Genomic DNA, 26156 nt, shown 5'->3' on the forward strand with positions numbered 1-26156 from the left:
AATCATCATAAAACTCTGACAGAAGTTCAAATATTGGGGATCAAGGGACAAAATAATCTCTATTGTGACAAGAATTTCTAGTACTTATGTCATTTCATATTTGAAAGAAAATAAAGCACATTTTTTAGAGGTTAAATAATTAACAGTGTACAAAAAAGAATTGTACACTAAGAAAAATTTTTGCAAGAAGCTAGGAATACAATGTATGGAATGACCAGTTTCTCCTATTTTTATTACATAAATGCTAGCAGGAACTTGTCAGCCAGGGGTGTGTTTCTCATTCTGATTACAGCCCCTCCTCCCCTCCCGCTCCTTTGATCTCAGTAGCCAACCCTGGCTTCAGAAGGGCCACTTCTCCACATGAAGGACCCAATTTTCTCCTTCAACAAATGGAGATGTGCTAAATTGTCCCTTCTTCTATTACTATAGCTGTATATAGAGCAGACCGTCAACCTATGAGATGGGGCATCTAACTTATTAAATACGAAGGAAAAGGGCTAACCCATGACTTTTTGCCCTGTCCATATAGAGGGGGGCACCAGAGCTTCCCCCATTCAATTCCACTTAACGATATTCATTTAATACACGCTAACCATATGACTGCTGTGTACAGGATGAAATACCAGGAGCTGTAGGGGACATAATGGATGAGATACATTAAGAATGAGTAAAAAGACATTTCGTCCATTATACAGAAATGTGAGGAAGACCAAGAAGGTCCTTCTACATCTTTAAATGTCCCACTGGGAAAGTCGGGCTCATCGAGCCTTAATGTCCTGGAATGAAAACACAAGTGCAGTAATTACTATGAGACAATAAAGGAAGCACATAAAGAAGAATGTAACTGCAGATCACTGTTGCATGGCAGGATGGCATGAAATGATCCTAGAGTCAAGATAAGGACAGGGTCTGGGAATTTCTTTGAACAAATGGTTGCTTTTTATGGTTCCCATTTATTAAGTGTCTGTTAAGTGATAGGCATGGATCCAGGCACATTTATTAGTTCATTAATCCTGACAGCAAACTGGGGAGTTAAGTATTAGTCCTCCCATTTTATAGATGGGGAAATAAAAGGTCAGTGAACATGACTTGGTCAAGGTTATATGGTCAGTGAGAGGTGGTGCTAATCTGACCTCAAGCTCATGTTCTTTTTACTATGCTATACATGCAAGGTAGGTAAATAACACTCAAGAATCATACCTTGGTTAATTAATATATCCCTATTCAAAGCCACTCAAAACTTTTTTTAAAAAACAAAACCTGTTGTAAAATAGGGTACATGGAAAGGGATAACACTTTCTGAGTTTTGAGACTTCTAGCAGTATTATCTAGTGAAAAATAATCTCAAACAGCCTTCAAAAAGCATTTGCAGTAAAGTCCACAAACCTTCATCCAAAGGTAACATATCATGGTAGTGAATTTGAAGGACTGCCCCGGGGAGACTCTGGCCTTGAAACTACTTCCTATGTGAATGACTCTGAGCCACTATTTTCCCTCTCTAAGGTTCACTTTCTAGCATTCACCCGAGGATTGTTATGATCATTAAATAAGATAGTATATATAAAACATTTAGCACATTAGTATCAGGCACATAATGATCATTCAGTTACACATTAATTATTACTAGTACTGCTATTAAGAGTATATTTTGCATATAAGCCTAATAAGCTTGGATCTGTTTTTCTACAATATGCTCTATTAGGTACAGCATAATGGAAGATGATAGCCAACCACCTCTCACTGATTGCAGCCAAAAGGGATAGCTGAAATAAGATACCACAGGAGGACAAAAAAAAAAAAAATCCAAGAAACTAATTACATCAATCATAGGAATATTTATTGGGTTTTGCATTTGCAAAGCTTTTTCATGATTATTTCATTTGCTCCATCCAACACTGCTGTGATGCTACGAGGGCTTTATTTGTACTTCGCAGATGAAAAAAGAGAGGCTCAAGAATTCAACGCCTTCTCTGGAGTCATAGCTAGTCAAAAGAGCAAAGAGTACCACAGTCTATAGATGTGCTTGCTGTCCAATAACATAGCCAGGAGTGGCTGCTTAAAATTAAATATTCAGCTCCTCAGTAGCACAAGTCACACTTCCTGTGCTGAATAGCTATGTGTGGCAAATGGCACTCATGTTGGACAACACGGATAACAGACCATTTTTGTCACCTCAGAATGTTTAATTGGATAGTGCTGTCGATAGAAATGGGAGCACCAAACCAGTACTGCATAATACTATGCCCGATGTCTATAACAGTAAACCTGATTTTCAGAGAAAGAAGTCAGGAAAGGTGAAAATACTATAGAAATGTTCCTATAAAAACACTTTAAGCTTTATACTATAAAGCTAAATTTGTATGACACTAGACTCTAAGCATCTAAGCATAATCAAAATTGGGCCCAGAATCCTCTAAAGTGCCTAATACCAGTGCCCTTGCACACAGAATCTACAAATACTGATTGAGTGGTTAGTTCTATTTGATCATCCACCATTTCAGAAAAATATGTCATTTTAAGAGAATTCTTCCTGAAGCAAATAAGTGAAATGTCATAAAAATGTAAGTAATGACCTTTGCTAAAACTTCAAGGTCATCTATGGTTGTGCATTTATGAAATCATTCAATGTGCATACAAAGTCTTTTTATATTCCAATATAATTTACATGCAGAAAAGTTTTTTTCATGGTGATATAACCCTCAAGGAGATATCCAAGATTTTGCTCTTTTAGAATGTTTTATAACATATCCCTAGTACATCATAAGTTGATAGATCCTCAGTAAATCATAAGTCAGTCTTAACTTTTGGTTTACTTTCTTAGAGCAACCATGGGCACTTCTCTCAGATGTGGAGAACCTAACAATAAATGCTCAGTATTATTTGGAAGAGAAGAAAAAGAAAATGCTCAAAAGTTTCAGAAGTTAGTTTTCAGATCATGACACACTCTTAACTACCTAAGCGTCGTTAGCCTTGCCTGGCAGGTTGCTGTGTCAAATTCAAGGTGCACAGGCAAAGACGGAGGCAGCTTCATTTTTCAAATTGACTTTGAAAGTCTTAATGATATATGTACATTTCATGAAAATATGAGCCCTAGTATAATGGTCTGTTCTCCTTAGACAGATGGGACTCAATTTATGTTCTACATGATTGTACCCCAGAATTCATACTTAAGATGTTTGTCATAAATATAGTTAATCTATTATTTTATGAGGGCTACTAAATCTCAGCCTCCTGGATTTGGATAGATGTATGCCAAATTTATGATGGTGCTCATCTATAAATGACAGACGCTGCCAAAGCAGAAAACTATCATTTTTTTCTACTCAACACCACAAGGTCCTGTTGCTGGAGACAGAAAGGGGGGAAGAGGCAGTTACAAAGACCTTGCTAGCTAATCGATGGAGTCCCGCGGCAGTCAGCGGAAATGAGAAGTTGTCATTTGGAAAACCTGGCCCCATTTGTAACAACACATAAAAACTGTGGAACACACAGGGGAACCCATAAAAATGACGAGGCGAGGGTCTGTATTTGTATCCTTGGCAGAAAAACTCTTGGACAAAATTGAAAATGCTCTTTCATAAGGCAACAGGGTGATCATAAAAAGCTGAACTGCAGCCTTTCCAGGCAAATCACACGGATCTATTGGTTGATAACTGCTCTGGGTTCACACCCAAGAGGTTGGCACCATGCAGAAGGACAACATACTGAAAACTGAAAGGAGCTGTTTTGAGCTATCCTATCTTCTTTCCTTCCTTCTTAAGACTTTTCTGACATTGACATCTCATAGTCTGCATGGTATGGTCATGGGCATGGGATAAATAAAATAATCTCCATGTCCCCAGTGGAAATATTGCAGATGGAATGGTTCCAAATGTTACTGAAAATTTGGATAGTGTTCAGAACAACTCAACTGGACACCCTAGGAGGCAATTCAAGGCTCCTGCCATATTGGTGATGGCCTTCCCAATGTTGATCTCTAGCTCAGTCAGTATATTTGGCTTAGACACATAAAGTCTACAGTTGTCAAGCTGGAGGTTTGAGAGCATTTGTCATTTACCTGAAATGAGTGTTTTCATTCAAATGTGCCCTTGAAAAGATCTGTAAGTTCGAAAGCTTTGCTCTATTATGGTTAAATGCTACAAACAACATACTGCATAGGAATGAAAGATTATCAATAAAGCAATGCCTTAATGGCCCTTTCAATGCCATGGCTCCTACTAAAAAATATCAACAGTCAGCAAGCAATTTAAAAGTAACATATGGTCCTACCCATTAATTCTTTAAAAAGTGTTTTAGTGATCTGATTTTGCCCATTGGGATACTTGTATTTTCTCCCCAAAGTCAGAGAGAGAAGTTTAGAAGTAATGGGAATAGCAGAATAAGCAAGGGGCAAGAAGCCCTTAGTTCCTGCTCTAACTCACCTGGGATATGAGTTGTGGACCTCACACAGGCCATTTAACCCTTGCAAGACCCCAGGTTCTTCATTATTACCTTGGTAGCAGCTCAAGGTGGTAACTATTATTTTTCTTTGTAGTCCAAATATCCAACACAATAAAAAACACACATGCTAGGTTAGAAATTCTTTTAGGGCAAGAAAATTTCTTTCTGTTCACTGTTGCATCCCAGTACCTAGCAAAATATACAGATGTACTATACTCCATAGTACAGTAATATATATTTATTTATTGAGGGAGTAAATGGATATGAAGTCAGTTGTATAAATCAATGAGAGATGAATACTAATTTCAGCCCTACCAATTACAGGGTTGTTGAGAGGGTCATATTAAAACTTATATGTGACTGAATCTTATAAACTGAATAAATTTAAGGTGTTCCTACTGTTATATTTCAAGCAGAACATGCTGGTTCCATCATCTTTGCTCTTAATTGCATTTATAAAAATATCAGTAGCATTTTAAATCATTCCATTGGCATTCATCTATTTAGACAGCAACCGATTAAAGGCTGTTTAGCTCTAAATAGCTTTACATACTTTGAAGAACTAGAAATGTATTTTCCCAATCTTGATATCTAATTGATATCTATTGCTAAAGACTAGACATATGGACCATTAGGTTCACTATCAAAATATTTTTATCATTAGGTTGATTATCACAATATTTTATTATTTTCAAGAAATAAGGTTTTTCAAAGGCTCTTTTTTTTAAAACCTGTTATGAGTGGTTAAATGCTGTCACAAAAGAACATTCAATTTGATGTATGGGGCATATTATCACAGGGAGGTGTATTGTCATATGGCATTATGGCACTTGAACTCCAGGGAGAAATTTGGGTAAAGTGTCTGGCCAATATGTTCTCACCATCTTCCTAAAGCTGCCTAATGCTTGCTGTGTTTTGACCCCAATTCTCCCAAAGCACATTTCTCCTCCTTCCTACTATGGTTTGAACTCCCATTAATGTGTCATTAAAAGTTGGGATAGATCCTAGGAGACCATAAAAGCCATTTCTTTGGATTTTACATCTAATTCTACGCCAACTTCTAAAATGTGAACAGGACAGCTATTCTTACTTAACTGCCTTGAATGAAACATATTTTTTTCTAATCGAGGGTATAATCTACGTAATACAATATTTGACAGAGTATTATTGTTTCATAGAAGCAACAATATCCTATAAAAAAATAAAACCAGGTAGGAAGTCCGGAGATGATGAATCTTGTTCTTCCAAATCCTGGGTAACCTCCAGCAAATAACTGTTGCAGCAGGGACCTGGCCTCAGTTTGCTGCTTTGTAAACTGGAGATAATATTTGACCTTAATACCTGATCAATCTGGGTTAAAATTAATTAGATTATATAGGTGATCTATTCTTTAAAAAAGTGTGATAAAATAATTCACTATTTATTACCTATTCATTAGATAACACAAAAGTGTGATAAAATAATTCACTATTTATTACCTATTCATTAGATAACACAAAAGTGTGATAAAATAATTCACTATTTATTACCTATTCATTAGATAACACAATTCAGTGATTCTATGACATAAAGAACAAAAAAATCTTTATTACCAAATTTGGGGTAGCTTCCCCTTAGGCTGCAGAGCTTTGGAACCAGTATTTACGGGACCTAACTAACAATAGTCTTTTCCTACATAGTCTCTTTAGCTAAAGGGGCTTTTCTAAACTTTCCTCTTACAGTAATGGAATTGTTCTCCAATGGCCTTGGGCAGCCCCAGGAAAGCATTCTGGAGTCTCTTCCTCAAAACCTACAGTGATGTGAAGAGCAGAAGAGAAGTGTGTCAGTGTCAGTGTGTGTGTGTGTGTGTGTGTGTGTGTGTGTGTGTGTGTATGTGTGTATGTGTAACAACAGAGAGGTTTCTAAAGAGAGAGGCAAACAGAGAAAGGGATATATTCTTTTTGTCTCCTTTAATAGACACTGGTCCTCAACTAGCCACTAAAACAAGATGACTCATCCTTCTTGGGCCCTGAGGGCAGATGTGAGTGTGTGAAAGTCTATTAAACATCTAATTTCATGGTGTACATGCTAGAAAAATGAATTTTTCCTCTTCTCTCTGAATCATTTAGTTTGAACTGACTCAGAAAAACTGCTGATTCACTGGAACTGTGAAATATGGACTCCTCTTAAAAGGTACTTCTACTAGTGGCCCATTTCCAAGTACCAAAGCTTGTCTGTTAGTGAATTCACTACTTTGTACATAGTTCCCTTAAACTCCTAGAGTTCATTTGTAACTCTGAGGGGAACTCTACAAAGATCTTCAAAAATCAAAATCTTTTATTATTGAGCACGTTTTCACATTCATTTAATAATGCCACTCTCTCAGAAAACTTCACCATTTTGCTCCTCCATTCCCCTTTATTGTGGTAAAAGAATACAAAAACATCTATTAGTAGATAAGTTAAAAAAATTCCTTCACTGACAAAATCTAGAGCAAAAATCAAACATAAAACGAATAGAAAGGAATCATAACGTCAGTATTTTAGGTCCACTTCTTGATTTTTGTCTAAACACACTGTGACCAAGCAGCCCATATATACATATATATATATACATATTTACACGCACATGTATACTTAAATGTATATATTTAACAACATGGAATGGTAACATATCAAATGCTTAGATTCCGTGCAAACACATAACCTCCTGTGAAGGAAACATATTCATATTATAAAAACAAATCATGGAGAAAACATGCAGCAGCTGAGAGGAGGAGAATGGGGGTGGGGCAAGGGACCAGGAGGAACACAAAGAATGTAAAGAACAAAAAGTGTCATTGACCTGATTTGTCAGAGCTGTTGCCTGTGAGTGGAGTGATGGAGCAGCTGGGGTTAGCCTTTGCGCTGTCCTTGGAAGAAACCATTTTGGGTTTAGTTTTCGTTGCCTCTAGTGCTTTGACCTTCTTGGCATGTTTACTTCCTTTGTAGTGGGCCTCGGCCTGGCTCTACAAAGGAGAACAAATCAGGCTCATTTTTTTGGCTACTTACAAACACCACAATGGATGATCATGCAGGAAAATATACATTCAGTCATATGCAACATGGACATTTACCACTCAGACCTCTATGTTTTGGTATTTAATGAAGTGGTAGAACAGTATCTAAGAGGTTTTTGCATATTGAAACCTTCTCTATAACACGGAAGACCTGTGTCTTTGAGAACCAGAGGACAACAGGGCCAGGGCAAAATTGTGACAAAGGTAAGCTTTGTCAGCAGTGCCTTCCACACTGTCCGATGGGGTTACTTTTCAAACATTTGGCTGGTAGCAAGGTGCTTTGAATGTCCTACCCGTGCATATCCTTCCACAACCATTTCATTTTGTTTCCTCCTTCAACTAAAAACCTGTCTGCCCTGAATCTACTTTCTTCTGGACTCTGCTCTGAGAGCAAGTGATGTAACAAAGCAACTTGCCAGTAAGTGAAGGTGGCACTGCATTTTGGAGTCACCTACATGTATTCATATAACATTTTGATGATTTCAGTTCTGAAATAGGTGATATAAGCCACAAAGGGGGTAGAGACAGTCCTTGTTTCTGATTTCTGATGTGATTCGGAAGTCGAAGCCGTTATTGTTACAGTCACATATACATGAAGCATGGGTAGAACTGTGACTTCAATATTGGATCAAAAGGAAGAAAAGAGATAAAGACAAGTGACTAATAAAAACCTTAAAAAGACAAAAACAAATTATAGCAAACCAAGAAAATATTTAGTCAATTTATTGACATTTGGAAAATTCCCCTCTGAATAAAGAACAAGGATTTTATTTTTTGGCATCAAGTACTAATGTAGATACTAATAAAAGAATATGTATATTCACTTTGATTTCATTTTGAATAGACCCTGAAAATATAAATACCTATTAGGTGAAAAAAAATTAAACATACATTATATGGCATATTAGCTTACTTATAAAAGTGAAATGGATACTAAAATTATCATATAAAATTAGTTTTTGTGAGAGGATTTCTAAAGTAATAACTCTTTTACATCAGTTCTCCTTAATATAACTTTATGTGTTTGGAGATTACTATACCAATGCTTTCATTCATTTTCCTCAGCAAGCAGCATATAAGTGGTGTGTGCATGTGTGTGTGTATGTGTGTGTGTATGTGTGTGTGTGTGTATCTGTGTAGGTAGGTAGGTAGAACTGACAGTAGAAAGAATGAGCCAGGTTATAATTCTATGTTTCAACAACAGATATATAAGTGATTTTTTTCTAGTGTACTAGTATAACCCCAATCTCCCAAGGTAAGTGACCTGGTATTGACTGTACACAGTCCCTAACTTCCTGAATATCTATTCATAAGTGTTGTTTTAGATCATCATTGACTTATCATTGTTCTTTGTTGGTTTGCTTAGGGACTTCTCATTATGTATTCTGTGGAGCTGTAAAAATCCCAAGGGAGGAGAAAAGTGTAACATTATTTAAGTCTTATTTATTATCAACCAAGAATGGTTAAATCCAGCTAATATAGCTGGGTAGGTATAAACTAAGAAAATATACAAATAAACATTTAAAAATTGACAATGTGAAGTTATAATAATAATAACGAATAATATTATTAAGCCTTTGCCAAACATAGTTCTAAATGTATTACATGTATTAGCTCATTTAATTCTCATAATACTTTGTAAGTTAGGATTATTAGCCAGTACATTACAAATAAAAAACGGCATAGAAAAGTTAAATAACTTATCAAAATTCACAAAGGTAGGTGTAGAAGCCATTTTGCAGATTGAAATGCTTACATGCTATTTAATTATATACCCATACACTATACATATACATACTCACACTGAGGTAACATTACAATTGTATAAGGAGTGAAAAATTATACAAAGCACACTTTTAATCACTTGGTAAAAGATTATATTTTAATAGAAGCTTTTATGAGTAGGAAATATCTACTTAATTCGTGGGAAATGTACTAGCATAACATATTAGGCCTGATCCTTCTGGTGAGAGCTAAGAAAAGTCCCACTTTTTAGGTATATAATAATTTCTACAGATATTAGGAGACCTCTCCTCTTCCCAAGTATACTAAATAGTGAGATGTTTACTTTATTGTCCTTTGTCTAAAGAAACTACATTTCTCCAAATAAAACCTCCTAGTACAAGATAAGCAGTGTCATTTCCTCATTACTGGCATCAATGCAGAAAGTTAACAGCAACAGTTAGCACTTGGGATACAGATCCAGCTAAATGACACCTCACTGGATGCCAAGATGGAAAGAACTGTCCATAGCCATAATTCACTTTCCTTTTGAGTTCTTCGCATGGAGAGAAGTACAACAAGGATTCTTAGCTTCTACTGATCATTGTTTGGGAAATTTCCTGGAATAAAGACGGTGGCAGGCACCACTCACTCATATCAGGCATCCTTTCAATGCCCTTGTGATATTCTTGGTATTAGTACTTTGCTATCCCCACTACTGTTATCTGAGGCAGTGTCAACAGCTTCTAAATCCTTGGCAAATCTTCAAGTGAAACGGAGACACCATTAATTAGTAACATGATTAACCTGACTTAATTATCTAGGAATCTCCTTATTTGAGAAGTGAAAGATATAAGGACAAGAGCCAGGAAACCCATGAACTAGGCAACACAATCAAGCTCAATCAGCAATGGCTCTTGCATCACTTCTAAGAGACCTGGTTGACCAAACTGACTTGTACTTTTCACTTTAGTGACTAACCAGCAGACACATATTTGTCTGGCACTAATGGCTTGTTTTCTGCTTCCACACCAAAAGTGATACTGCTCCCAACTAGAGTGATCAAAAATCCTCTTGCCAAGAACTGCCAGAATTAGAGAGTTGTCTAAAGCACCATTCTGACCTCCATGCAAGAATTCATTGCTATCTAGCTTCTCCTCTCAGAGGTCTCTCTGGTAGCCACTTGACCACCCACTGGCAGAGAAACAGCATTGACAGGAAATGATTTTTTTTTTCTTTCATTCATATCCGTCTTTGTTGCTAAAGCCGCTCACTTTCCCGAATCCTCTATAATTCTTGGGACCCTTCTGGTGCAAACAAAAAAGATGAATAACGAGATAATGTATTGCTTTAAAAATAAAAATATGAGAAATTCTAAAATTCACTGTGCTCTCATTTCCAGTTTTTATTTTATTTCTAATTGTGCTTCAGGGTAGGGGCTAGGCTGTTGAAACATGTGTTCAATGTGTTCACTTTGTAAAGAAACCCACAAAGTGGCTGGAAAAGGACGATGTCACAGGAGAAAGTCCTCAACTATTTATTTACCAATTAAACCATTTTTTTTTTTTGCATTTCAAAAAGTAATTTGAACTATTCCCTTAATTTAAAAAAATTCATCATTAAAACTATTGGCATCTCCTTTTTTTCTGAGGCAAATTTCAATGTGTTAAGCAGTGTTATATGGGAAATAGCAGAGGCCAGCTAATTTTCAGAAAAACTCTATACACTAAATGCCAACTATAACAGATGTCAAATAAACTGGCATAAAAAGAGGCTAAACTAACAAGGGGAAAACCTGGTTATTTATTCCACAAAGAATTATTTAGCACCTGTCTTGTGCTAGACATTGTGAAAGATTTAAAGCAAAGACCCCTACTTGCATGACTGGTAAGAAAAGACAAGCATACAAGTAACTAGAACCCGAAGCAGAGAGTGGAAGTGTAAAATGGGAGGTAAAGAGCAGCAGAGACTTATGGGCAGCGGAGGAGAGGCAAATCTCTTCGGATTGCAGGGGGTCACCAAAACTTCATGAAAAAGGGACGTGAGAGCTGTGTCCGGCTCCGGGACAGAGTTCTGAAGTGGCGGTGTGAAAGGGGAGGCACGTCAGGCAAAGGGAACAGAAGGCGCTGGGCAGTGAAGTTCTGTGAACTATGCAATGTTCCTTGAGCAATCCGCCTTTCTGTGTCACAAGCGCACAGAGATAAAAGGAACAACAGGGAAGGGCTGCCACGTTGTGCTACCTCAAAAATGATCTCCTATAAAACAAGAAACATAATACTGTAGCTGTCTAAAATTTTTTAAGAAGTTCTATTTGTAGGCACCTTGTATAGATGGTTATGAAGATGTTGCTTTTATGTCACAGTTTTTATTCTCTAAACTATAATCATATATTAAAAGAACAAATTATTTCTATCGAAGCTTTCATAATTATTTGAGATAAAAGCATGGCATTTGAAATACTATAGTTAAACCTATTAAGAAACAAACTAAAGATTACTGAGCAATAGCTAGATAATTACTTGAATCTTTGCTTTAATATAAGACTATTTTTAACTATTAAAATGCTCTTTGCATATACTTGTTGCACTGACAAGACCACACTCTCTCCGAGATGAAGCTACATCGTAAAGTGCACTCAGAAGAAAGGCTTACGTAATCCAAAGCCTGCAGGTAAGTCTTTCTGTTTATATTTAAAATAAGGCCTGCAATATCAGTAATGACATACTACTGGCTTTGATATTCACTTCATTCAATCTTCATCTACTATGACCTGTTGGAAACAAAGTCTAGAAAAAATTATAACCATTATGAGTTTAGCTTAAAAAGATACAATTTCTTTGCTAATTTCTAATTTCTAGCTAAGAGAAACACTCCAGGTTTCAATGGCTTGTCTAATGCCACTGCATTACGTTAACTCTCTGGGGGTGGAGGGCACTCACATGTATAATTCAGTGTGGATGGTGTCTTCTGATTCTTGCAAGGTCATAGTTCTGGCTGTGGCATGTCATATTTACTGGCTTTATAATATACTAGAGGCCTGTTGCATGAAGATTCGTGCAATAGGCCTTCCTTTCCCTGGCTGCTGGCACCGGTTTTCCTCTGGCACCCGGGACCCGGGCCGCAGCAGAGCCAAGCCTTCAGCCTTCAGCCTTCAGCCTTCAGTCTTCAATCTTCACTCGGGTGGAGCCTTCATTCTTCTCTCCATGCATGCGTATGCAAATTAACCCAACACCTTTGTTGGGTTAATTTGCATACTCACTCCTGATTGGCTGGTGGGCGTTGCAGAGGTATGGTCAATTTGCATCTTTCTCTTTTATTAGTGTAGGTATGTAAAAAAACCCCATCAACTCCAAATATTTCTATATCACTAAAGACAAAAGTGGTAGCATCTAGGAAGAAAATTATGTGCACTCTAGACTACTAATTTTGGCCTAATATCACAAGACAGAAGTAGCATTCATGGGTTAGAGCTGATTTGTAATGCCACTATTTGAATACCTGAGCATTATATTCTATTAGTTCACATTATACAACATTTCCATGTAGGCAAATTAACTCATTTCTTAAAACACTAAGATATATAAGTGGGCTTCCAGTTAATTTTTCCAGTGCAGCCTATTAATCAGCTAAGAGTCCTGATGCTCATGTTTCTGGTGCATGATTCACTGGTGAAAGCACTCTACACATGGAAACATGGAGAAACTATAAATGGACCTAACAACTATGACAGAATTTACATGATGAATTAATAAAACACTGAAGCTTGAGTTTAAAATCATATGGAATACAGCAAAGAGTGGCTTTTTAAAAAGTGCTTTTAAAAAATAAAATTGTTTCTTGTTGAATTCCAAGTGATCACAATTTTATCTCATTTCCCCAATGAGTTTTATATTTCAATTATGTGAAGGTGGAATCTTAATTTTAGGAGATTTCCAACAATCTAACATTCTTTACTTGTATATCCAAACATACCCTATGTTTCCCGTTTAGAATTGAGTAGAGCAGGGCAAGGCATAAAAGAGAGTTATTTGAACTTGGCTTTGGTTTGAGCCACAAATTCTTTCATTTGCTCAACTCTGCTCTCTCTTCTTGTTCTTTCATTTAAAAATTAGACCATAATATATTTTTTTAAATTTATGTATTGATTTTTAGAGAGTGAAAGGTGGGGGGGGGGGGAGAGAGAAAAGAGAGAGAGAGAGAGAGAGAGAGAGAGAGAGAGAGAGAGAGAGAGAGGGGTGTTGTTTAGTTTGTTGTTTCACTTATTTATGCATTCATTTGTTGCTTCTTGTACTAGTATGTGCTCTGACCAGGGATCAAACCTGCAACCTTGGTATACCAAAATGATGCTCTAAGCAATCAAGCTACCTGGCCAGTGCAAATTAGGCCATAATTTAAAATTATATCATTAAAAAATAAATATATATATTAGAGACCCAATGCATGAAATTCGTGCAAGAGTAGGCCTTCCTTTCCCTGGCTGCTGGCACTGGCTTCCCTCTGGCACCTGGGACCCGGGCTTCCCTCCAGCCACCAGCAGGCACCCGGGACCCAGGCTTCCTTTGCAGCCCCAGCTTCATCCAGAAGGTCGTCTGGTCTAATTAGCATATTATACTTTATATATATATATATATATATCAAGGTAAAGTTCATCCCAGAATATTAATTTCTTAATTCTATTTATGAATTCTGTAAATTCTAGAGACTGCATTTTGAAAATGACTTTCTTCCTTCTAACTTAATAAAAATAGGCTTATGTAGTTTTTTTCAATGTAGATAATAGATAATGAGTTTTATTTAATGTAATTTCTTTAACATCACCACAATTTAGTTAAGAATGCAGCAAAAACTATCTGACATGCTTATCCTAAGAAATAAGACTGCTTACTTCTTCATTTTACATTATATTATATATTTTTGAAAGATATGTTTACTTTGTCTTCTGGATTGGGGGTCAATATCTGTGTTAATTTAATGATAAATGTATGTGTAAAGTCCAAATATGTACACTAGGATTTAACTGAGGCAAAGTGAAGCAAATGAACCCTAGAGAAATATGCCCTTAATCTTCCAACTCATAAGGAAGAGCAATCATGAACTCCACACAGAATGACTTGACAAATCAGATTCTCTAAGTTAACATTCCCAAAGTGGGAAAATGAGTGCTCTGTACACTAACATAATCTTGATTATGAAATAATCGGAGTATTTATAATTTATTAAAATATGTATTTTTCCTCATAGAATTATGCATTTGGGAATGTAACCTGTTTGAACTTCTAAGTCTTAGAATTTTTATGAAGCATATGGATATTTTATTTTTATGATTCATTACAAAACATAAAGGATTTTTAAATAATTACTTGATTCTTGTCATTTATTTTATGATTTCCCCCCCTAAGTATTTAAAAGTAAAAATTATTTACCACTCTTAAATTAATTTCACATTTTATATTAAACTGGGAAATTTTAGTTAATAATTCCCAATTATTTCAGAGTTTATAGCGATTTCACAGTTATATCCTAAATTTTTAACGTGTTCAAGAGTGCTGCTATCTTTCAGTGGGGAAATGGATTGCCATTGTGTGCTATATAAGAGCAATTTTTGTTTCTCAGTGATAAGTAATGCAATATAATTCAAGTCCATGCATTAAAGCTGTGACTCTGCATCTAACTAATTCAAGTCTTCTGATGGTCTTTTAAATTAGCCTCCCAGGCTTCTACATATTAATTTTTAATCAGGCTAGAAAGTAGTACATTTCCTTCCATTTCCATATTAAAAAATTTACATGAATGATACAAAACAAATCTAAAATTAGAATTTGCATTGTGTCTCCTAATATTTGATATATAATATCATTAATGTTGACCAAAGTCACAAAGTAACTTTAAAAGTGCAATGCTTAGAAAATTGGTTAAAACAGGCTTTAGTAAGATTTTATATATGTTTAATATATTATTTATGTATCATTATTCATTTGTAAACCTCTTTAACAATTAAGTTTTTGTAAAATTCATACTCTATAGCCCTAAACCAGTTTTTAAAACCCAGCAGATATTTGATAATTCAAAATTAAGTGAATTATATAAATGCAAATATTAGTACAATATCCTTTCAAAACATGCAAATATAAATAACAGAAAATAAATAAACTACATTTATACCAGTCACCTAACCAACATGTGGTCATGTTTACACTAAAGTAACAGATTAAATTCGAAGTTTTAATTCCAGATTAATTTAACATATAAGAGATTGGTCTACTGGAGGCAAAACTAAAATAAAAATGCCTATAACTTTTATTCACCCACAAATAACAACCTATTTTAATATAACCAGTAAAATGCTAAGTGGACTTCTAGTGTCTGATTCTCCCTAAAAGTTCTACTCAATAATAATCACAACAAAGGTTGTCCATATAATATACAATATGATTGATGTGAGTGCTGTCTTACTCATCTTTGAATCTTCTGAAACACTTGCTACATGGTACACACTAAATAGAGTTGTTGCATTGAATATAATAGATATGGGACAGAATAGGAATAATCTAAAAGCAGAAATTTAATGTTGAGGTTCTGTCCATTTATTCTTTCATTCAACAAATACCTGGCATCATCCTATGTGTTGTAGGTCTAGTAAAACTTACATTCTGGTATGGGGAGAGAAATAATAATTAATATATATATATATATTTATATATATATTGATTGATTGATTTTAGAGAAAAAGGTAGGAGAGAGAGATAGAAACATCAATGATGAGAATGAGCCTGAACCTGGGCATGTGCCCTGACCCGGAATTGAACCCTGACCTCTTGGTTCATAGGTTGATACTCAACCACTGAGGCATGCCGGCTGGGCAATTTATATATCCTATATAATAAAAGCCTAGGTGGCATCGCACAACATTGTCACAAGATGGCCACCACAAGATAGTCACCACAAGATGGCCGGCAGGGGAAGGCAGTTGTGGGAGATCAGGCCATCAGGGGAAGGCAGTTGGGTGCGAACAGGCCAGCAGGGGAGGGCAGTTAGGGGCAACCAGGTCTGCAGGGGAGGGCAGTTGGGGGAGACCAGGCAAGCAGGGGAGGGCAGTTGGGGGTGAACAGGCCAGCAGGGGAGGGCAGTTGGGGGTGATCAGGCTGGCAGGGGAGGCAGTTGGGGGTCATCAGGCCTGCAGGGGAGGACAGTTGGGGACACAAGGATCAGGCCTAAACTGCAGTCAGTCATCCCCCAAGGGGTCCCAATTTGGAGAGGGTGCAGGCTGGGCTGAGGGATACCCCCTGTGTACAAATTTTGTGCACTGGGTCTCTAGTCTGTATAATAAAAGCCTAAGCAACCTTTACAGTGGAATGACCAGAATGTCCAGTTGCTATGATGCACACTGACCACCAGGGGGCAGATGCTCAATGCAGGAGCTGCTCCCTGGTGATCAGTGCACTCCCACAGGGGGAGTGCGGCTCAGCCAGAAGCTGGGCTCATGGCTGGCAAGTGCAACAGCGGTGGTGGGAACCTTTCCCGCCCCCCGCGGCAGCGCTAAGGAGCAGTGAGCCAAGCGGTAAGGACTGAGCAGGCGTGTGGTAAGGATTGAGGGATCCCTGATTGTGACAGGGATGTCCTACTGCTGGGGGATCAGGCCTAAACTGGCAGTTGGACAACCCCCAAGGGGTCCCGGACTGCAAGAGGCACAGGCCCCCCCTCCAGTGCACAAATTTCGTGCACCGAGCCTCTAGTATATTTTATATATTAAGTTCTCAGTGATAAGTGATATATTTATGAATATGTTAAGTGGTGCTACAAAAAAAAAAATGAGAAAAGGTAAGTAGTATAGACTATTTTGGATAAGGTGTCATTTTAGGTATCAACAAAAATCTTTCTTTTGAGGAGGAATTTGCACAGAGACCTGAATGAAGTGTAGGAGTTGACCAGATAGATATCTGGGAGAAGAGCCTTTCAGGTCCAGGGAACAGCAAATGGCTATTATAAGGATTTTGACTTTTATTCTGAGTAGATGGAAAATCCCAGTAGTGTTTTGAACAGAGGGGTAACCTTGTTTGACTTCTGTTTATAACACGATCACTCTGGTTACTGTGTGGAGAACAGCTAATGTGTACCATGGGGCGTTTGGGGTGAGGCGAAGTAGAAGACAGGACATCATAATCATCTAGACAAGTGGTATAAAGGGTTCAAAATTAAAGCCCACTGCAGGAGCAGAAAGGCTTCAAAAGAATAATTTTCTTAACCAGTATTATATTTGGCAGATCTACAATCTTTGGACTTGAATCATTCATGATTTCTATAGAATTTTATTTGTATAACCATTGCTAACCATTACTTTTGTGTTCTTTTATGTTTAAATGGTATTTTTTAATTAAATTTTTTTAGAGAGAGGAAGAGAAATAGAGAGAAAGAGAAAGAGAAACATCGATGTGAGAGAGAAACATTGGTTGCCTCCCCCATGTCCAGGGATCAAGCCCGCAATCTAGATATGTGCCCTGACCAGTAATCAAACCTTCCACATTTTGGTGTGGGATGTCACTCCAACCAACTGAGCAACACCGGCCAGGGCTACATTATATTCTTTTTTGTCTAGGTAATATAATCACACAATTCAAAAGTATTTTAAAAAGTATAACAGTGAAAAGTCTACCTTTTGACTCAGCAACTAGTTGAGTATCCTGTGTATCCTGCCAGAGATAATTTAGATGCCTACCAAGCAAATTTATACATGTCTGTATTTTTCCTTTCTTCCATTTTTAGACAAAGGCCTACATACCACATATGTTGTTCTGCATTTTGCTTTTTCTCTTTAGCAATAGACCTTAGAGATTTTTTAAAATGAGTAATTAGAAAGTTTTCTGATTTTTTAAATGGTTGTGTACATTTATTTCATTATGTGAATGAAGCATAGTTTATTTCAACAGTACCTTATTGATGGACATGTGGGTTGTTTCCATGGTTGTTCTGTTGTCCAGATGCAAAATAGGCATTGGATACTTTAAATGATTATTTTCTTCTTTCACAACTAGAAATAATTAGTAAGTGCTTTAATTGAATTAAAGCAGATATTAAATCTTTTCCTAGTTTCTATACCCCAATTTGTAATTATGGATGTATTGTAGTTATATGTTCTCCTCAGCATATTTCTTGAAATCAGGCAACAAAATGTGTACCTCCTGCCCCAGGCTTAATAAAATGATATGAACACTGAAGAAAAGAAAGGGTATGGAGATGGGTCTTCAATAATAAAAAGGATTTTGAAGGCAAGAGGCACATATTCCCAAATGAAGAGAAGACTGATAAGAAAAAAAAAAAGTCTGGAAAAAACAATTTGTGGTTAGAAAAACATGAATGTGGGTGAGTGTAGAGTAGGAGTGGAAGAAAAGATTAGAAAGGCAAGTGCCAGATTATTTAGGCCTTAAATACTAGGTAGTGGGTGGTAGGTAACAAATAGCATACTTAATTACATAAGTAACGAGAAGCCACTGAAGCCTTCTGTCATAGTATAGTCCAATAGCAGCAAAGGCCTACTAGGCGGAAAGGAAAGAGGAGCATAACGAGAAGATTCTTACCACAGTGAGTCAGGGGGTAACGGTGTTCTTAAATACACAGATTTCAAATTTCAGGGGCATTGTAAACCAAAAAACAGAGCTTTTATAGAAAAGGAGCTATTCCTCCTATTAAGTCTCTAACTAAAGGTGCTGTTCCTTTTTGCCATACCAAGTGTCTGTTATCCCTTCTCTTTTATACATACGGTATATATTCAACTTCTATTCCCCAACACTTCCTTATCATCAGTGCTTGATACATTCCAAGACTCAGTTTTAGGCCTTCTTGTCTTCTCACTCCAAACGTCCCAGTCTACTCCCTATTCGGTCTCATCCACACTACAACCTTCCATCTATCGCTACAGCAATAATTTCCTGGTTTCTCTGGTCCCGATCTTTCTCCTGAGCTCCAGACTCAGAATATCTACTTCAATATCTCAAAGCACCTTAAACATAAGTTCAAAACCAAACTTTTGGTATCACTTGTCTCTGCGTAGTCCTCTTCTATCATTCCTTTTCTGCCAATAGCATCATTCTACATTGGCTGTAAGAGCCAAATCCAGGAATCAACCTCATTGTTACATTCTACTTACATTCTAGATTCAATCAAACCCTAAGTCCTATAGATTTTACCTCCTAAATATTTTTCTAATCAAGCCAATTCTTTACATCTCAGCCATAGCCACCCTGGTCTGAACTGCCATCATCTTTTGCCTAGACTACTGCATAGCCTCCTTAGTGATCACCCACAGGCCCCTCTTGCTCTCTCACTATCTGTTCTCCACACAGGGGCCAGAGTGATATTGTCAAATGCAAATCTGATCATGGCATTCCTCTGCTTAAAATACTCATGCCCTTTCACTGTTTTTGGTTTAAAATCTAAAATCATCATATTCAAGACCTATGTGGCTGATTCAAGACCTATATGGGTGACAGGACCTGTACCTATAAGATTTTGCTTTCCACTCAATCTTTTGCACTTAGCACACTGCCTGAAACATTCTAGGTGTTTGATAAATACTGATTACAGGGATGAATGAATGAATAAATAAATGGAGAAAGACTCTTTATTACTTGACAATAGAATTAAAGTAATGGTAGAGGAAGAAAAAATAATTGGAGCTTACTCTAAAAGTTTCAGGTCTAAATGACTAGAAAAATGGTGGAAACCATTAAAAAAAAAGATGCAGTTATGATGGGACATCAATTTAGACTGCTTAAGAGATACACAGTGGAGAGGTTCAACAAAGAACTGGAAATAAAATTTGTAGTTGAGGAAAGAGGCTGGAGCTGAAGACATCCATTTGACAATGACGTGATAAGATGATAAATAAAACTCTGGGGATATATAAGATTCTGGAGGAATTAAGTACAGAGAGGGGAAAACCTATTTTGAAGAAAGAATCTTGAGAAAGAGCTATATTTAAAAGGTAAGATGAGGAAGAAAAGTCAGCACAGGATAAAGCAACTAGGCCACCAGAAAAGCTGGATGTAAATAGAGGTCAAGGGAAGGGAAAATTCCAGAGGAAAAATAATTAAAAATACATACATGCAACTATCCAAAAGGAACTACTAGTATAACCTTACTGAGGATCAGTAACAACCTTAATGCTAAAACACTTGTCTGTAACTTCAAAACAGCCTCAGAAAATAACTGGAAAATAACAGGAGGTCTTTATGTGCTGGAAGAACATTTGATAATGCTGCACAAGAAGTGCCATGGTGGTCATGTTTGTGTGAAGAAAGGGCTTATTTATAGCTACTGCTCCGAGGAAAATTACAGCACCTCACCCATCACTTCAAAGAGCTGAGGAATGCAGAGCCATAGAGAGAACACAGCCGCCAGAAAGACTTAAAAAACCATGTCAGGTTACAAAAATTACTCTGAATTCAAAAATAAAAATACTGACAAGTAGTTTTAATTGTTTGCTATGTACCAGTTACTGTGTTATGTACTTAAGAGACAGCATCTCTTTTAATCTTCATAAAACCATTTGAAGCAAGTATTATTAGCCCAAGTTTACGAAGACTCTGAAGAGTTAGGCAATTATGCAATATCACACTGCCAGAAATGGAAGACCCTGGATTCAAACGCAGGGTTAAAAGGTTAGGCTCTTAGCCACTACACCATTGAAGCAAGCCCTAAGCCCAGAGTCCAAACAGCCTCCACTGGGGGAGATCCAAAACAGAAGACTCTCTCCCTTAGCCACCCTGGTAAGAGAGGATTTTCATTTCCTTGGAGTGAATGATCTGGAAGTGAAAAGAGGTCTGGGGATGTGACCTTTAAGGTCATATAAATGATAGTGTTCATTGTAGAGAATGGATTCAGTAATTCTCAGCCAATCCTTGGGTTGTCATAAATTAAAGATTTAAAAAAAAAATCTCCTTAAGGACCATTTATTCGAGAAAATATATGTACTGTGCTAGGCACCAGAGAGTCAGCAATGCACATCACGTACTCAGTCCCTGTGCTTATGGAGCCAACAATCGTGTGCATGTGTGTGTGCATGCATGTTTGTGTTGGAAACAGATATTAAACAAAGAGTTACATAAAGATATCGTCACAAACTGTGATACATGTCGTAGAGGAAAAATACTGGGTGATATAAATTATTGGGAGTGGGGCGAGTTTAGACTGGGGGTTCTAGAAAAGCTCTTCAGGAAGAGACATTTAAGGTGAGCCCTGAAGGAGAAGTGTGGACTAGATCAAAAGTGGGAGGGACAGAAGCAGCTTGGCAGATTGACTGAAATAAAAGAGCCATTGTGAGTGGAGTCTGCAAACAATGGGGCCAGTGGCAAGAACTGACTAGAGATGTGCACAACTGGATAGAAACCTGAATTGGGAAGATGCTAGGTAACTAATAGAGTGAAGATATTGGTATCAAAAGCAGCCATAATCAAATCAGTACCTCTGACTTCCTCTAGATCAGCAGTTTCAACAGGTGTGCTGCAAGAATTTTTAAAACATGCAATACCTGACTATTTAGTCAGGGGCACTGATCTCTTTTCCCTTAAATTGTCAAATAAAAACAAATGACAATAGCCAACACAACAATAGTCATCTGGTGTGAATGACTCAAAATTATAGCTATTTTTTTGGTCAGATTGGCAAAAAATATATTTGTTGGTGTGCTGAAGAATTTTAGTAATTAGTTCATATGTGCCATGGGATGAAAAACATTGAAAAGCACTGCTTTAGATTCTCAACTTATTTCTGTCTATGATTAGAAGCAGTGGATTGAAGTCAGGGTCACCAGTTGGTATGATTTTTGGGACCTGGGGCTTGATCAGTCATAACTGATCAATTGTGAACTTATTGGAAAAACAATTCTTAAATACAATGGTTCACTCACTTGTCTATTAAGATAACCCAAGGTCAGCCCTGGCCAGGTGGTACAGTTGATTGGAGTGTCATCCCGTGCATCAAAAGGTTGAGGGTTCGAATCCCAGTCAGGGCACATATCTAGGTTATGGGTTCCATCTCCAATCGGGGTGTGAAGGGGAGGCAATCGATTGATATTTCTCTCTCTTCCGACCTCTCTCTCTCAAATCAATAAAAAAACATATTCTTGGGTGAGGATTAAAATAAAAATAGGCCCAGGTCAGAACACAGAATCAGTGAATTATTGATCATTTAGTTAATTTGATAGTATAGGTAATTAAATTGGTTTATCATCTCTCAAAACAATGTCTATTTGGCCTGCAATATAAATCCTATATATTATCTAAGTTAAAACACTTGACTCAGAATATTTTCAGAGAAATTCTAACCAAGTCACAGAAATATCATGTGCTTTAAAAAAAAAAGGGATAGTATTATATATTATTAAATGATTTATAATTTCAGAAAAACCTCATTAATGTAGACTAATTTGGATGAAAGGCATAATGAAATGGTATAAAAAAGTTGGAAAGTAGAAAATTTTTGAGGAAATGCTGTTAGTTGGTAACTGTTAGTTAAGAGAGATTCTTAGGTGATGTATCAAAATATATAAGAATTATTTTAAATTATATCATTTCTTGTATTTGAATGAATGTCTTTAAAGTGCTTAAGTAAGCTTGAAAAAAATGGTTCTGTTGGTATTCTAAATCTCTGTACTCTAATCTCCTTTGCAACATCCAACTGTATTTTCTTTGAAGAAAACATTTGGACCAGACAGAAGTCCAATTCAGCCTATGCCTGAATTATCACAAATCCTTAACGATGGTAGTCCAAATTAACAAGAATTTCCTGCATTTATGAAAATGTATTCAAAAGGCATTCATTCAATGTCTAAATCTTTAGAAAACCAGCTTGAAGAGAACGTCTTTCAGATATTCAAGCTTTGTATTTTTAAATCTACATCTGCAAATTCTGTGATTCTATTCTGGCATTTTACAAATATAGACATCCATCATTTCCCCAACATTGACAGATGTTAATGAATACCCCTTCTATGACCATCTGTGTAAGTGTATAAATTAAATTTTAAAAAGAGATTTTAGTATTTTTAGTTTAAAAAAGCATAGCGAACATTTTGTTGGCTTAAACATTTTAAATTACAAACTATAACAAATATCCTAACTACCCCTTTAGTGAATCTATACTTTTCTATTCTTCTCCAATGATATGAGAAAAAGCCAATAAAATTCATGACATAAACAAATAAATTATCACATAAAAGGATTCCATAGATGTCTCTTAAATAATAATGTTACATCTTTCCAGAGCAAAAAGCAGGTAATCACTTCAAGCTCACAGTTCAGAGATAATGAAAGCTACATTTCAGGGAACATTCAGTGGGCATTATCAAAGATAAAAAGGAAACTATTTGTAGTATAAATCAGCACTGCACATTCCCCGTGCTACATGTAACACCCATTTAAAGCAGAACTAGAATTCCATTAACAAACATTTACAAGCATCAGTGGTATACTGAAGGTGGGGCAGTCCACCTTCAGGAAATGAGTTGTACTGTCTGCAAATAATTTAAAAACAATAATAAAATTGATGAACAATCAGTTTGCTTCTTATTATTCCTATAATCTGGCAATTTTTAACTTTGTAATAAAATATTTCTTCTTGAAAAAAATTGTTAGTCTAAGTTCTAAACAACTGCTGTGGTTACAGTTGAATTTTAGTAATATGTTTAAACTTAAAAGTAGCACATTTTTATTACTTATCTTTTAAAATATATATTTTTATTGATTTCAGAGAGGAAGGAAGAAGGAGAGAGAAATAGAAACATCAATGATGAGATAGAATCATTGATTGCCTGCCTCCTGCACACCCCACATTGGGGATCGAGCCGCAACCCAGGCATGTGCCCTGATTAGAATCTAACCGTGACCTCCTGGTCTGTTGGTCAACGCTCAACCACACAGTCACACTGGCCGGGCTGTTTGCTTATCTTTTCATTAACTATATGAAAGTTCATACAGAGGACTTGCAGTGATATCAATAAACTCCGAATCCACAATGACTCTGCTACATCATTTACTTAGAAAATAAGTTCCTAGTGGTTAAGAATCACTGAAGCTCCTTTCGGATGCAGTTCTAGTAGCAAACCTTGTGTCACTCATATTCTAGCATTTCAGTTGTGGATTTGAAACAGGCGATGATATCATAGTGACTGTATAGACAAAGAAACAGAACTTGAGGTACTGCAATTCTCTCGTTTTACATGACTGTCTAGAATATTTATCTGTGTTTGAAATTTAAGATTGAGACAGTGACAACTGTGAGGTGTATTATTTTTGCTTGCTAAATATAAATTTGAACTTACATATAACATATTTCATTGACTTTGGCTAATATCTTTAAAATGAAAATTTATGCGTCTTTGTAATTTTTATGTGTTTTAAAACTAAGGAATGAAAAAGAAAATATCAGTGGTACAATTTAGTAGCTATGTAAACTGTATCTTTTGTGTAACTCTGATTTCATTAAAATTCACTTATTTGTTACTATAATGTAATTATTCATTACTGCAATAGAATAATATAAGGTTCAAGTTTTTCTCATTTATAAATATGTTAATGTAATTAATATAATGTAATAAAAGGATTTAACTTTTACTTTTCCCCCTATTTTATAGTATAATTAGAGGCCCGGTGCACAAAATTTGTACACGTGGGTGGGGTGGAGGTCCCTCAGCCAGGCCTGCTCCCTCTCACAGTCCAGGAGCCCTCAGGGGATGTCCGACTGATGGCTTAGGCCTGCTCCTCGAGCCATCAGTCGACATCCTTAGTGCTGTCATGGAGGTGGGAGAGGCTCCTGCCACCACCACTGCGCTCGCCAGCCATGAGCCTGGCTTTGGGCTGAGCAGCACTCCCCCTGTGAGAGTGCACTGACCACCAGGGGGCAGCTCCTGCATTGAGTGTCTGCCCCCTGGTGGTCAGTGCATGTCATAGTGACCAGTTGTTCCACCATTCGATTGATTTGCATATTAGCCCTTTATTATATAGGTTTAAGTGTTATCCTAGATAATAAAGAGGTAATGTGCAAATTAACTCTCACGCCCTCACAAGATGGCTGCCCTATGAACAGACTGGCAGGGGGGTTAGTGAGGGACGACCAAACAACTGAACAAGCAGGCTGTGTGGGGTAACCAGGCTATCAGGGGGGTTAGTGAGGGATGACCAAATGACTGAACAGCAGGCTGCGTGGGGCAACAAGGCTGGCGACGGGGCCATGAGGGGCGACCAGGCTGGTGGGGGGGGGGCAGTTGGGGGGTGATTAGGCTGGCAGGCGGGGCAGTTGGGGGCGATTAGGCTGGTATGAGGGCAGGAGGGGTGACCAGGCCAGTGCGGGGGGGGGGGGGGCGGCGGGCAGTTGGGGGTGACCAGGCCAACAGGGGGGGCAGTTAGGGGTGACCAGGCCAGCAGAGGGGGGCAGTTGGGGGTGACCTGGCCAGCAGTGGGGGGGGGGCAGTTAGGGGCAACCAGGCCGACAGGGGGTCAGTTAGGGGCGATCAGGCCAGCACACAGAGGCAGTGAGGAGTGATCGGGCTGGAAAGGGGGGGGGGAAGTTAGGGGTGACCAGGCAGGCAGGCAGGCAGGTGAGCAATTTGGAGCCAGCGGTCCAGGATTGTGAGAGGGATGTCTGACTGCCGGTTTAGGCCCGCAGTCAGACATCCCCTGAGGGGTCCTGGATTGGAGAGGGTGTAGGCTGGGCTGAGGGAACCCCCGTGCACAAATTTTATGCACCGGGCCTCTAGTAGTAATATATTTAAATCTTTAAAACAATGTCTGAGTTTCTTTTCTGGCCATTATTATTATACATGTAATTTCACAATTTTTCTGAAAGTGACTTTGTCCTCAAGAGGGGATGTTAAATATGGTCTAGTTTTGGAATCAGCTATGTTAGGTATATCACTGATAACGGAATATAATTATTATTTACTAGGGGCCTGGTGCATGAAAGTTCA

General features: G+C 37.4%; 1 protein-coding gene across 1 annotated transcript in view; it reads right to left on the reverse strand.

Annotated features, from left to right (window-relative positions):
• ZNF385B (zinc finger protein 385B) overlaps nt 1-26156 on the reverse strand; it is a 357510-nt gene that overhangs the window by 12493 nt on the left and 318861 nt on the right. The window contains exon 7 of the mRNA XM_054723048.1: nt 7264-7426. Coding sequence (XP_054579023.1) covers nt 7264-7426 — 163 coding nt within the window. The remainder of the gene's footprint in view (nt 1-7263; nt 7427-26156) is intronic.

This window comes from Eptesicus fuscus, chromosome 11 (assembly GCF_027574615.1).
Source record: "Eptesicus fuscus isolate TK198812 chromosome 11, DD_ASM_mEF_20220401, whole genome shotgun sequence".
NCBI lineage: Eukaryota > Metazoa > Chordata > Mammalia > Chiroptera > Vespertilionidae > Eptesicus > Eptesicus fuscus.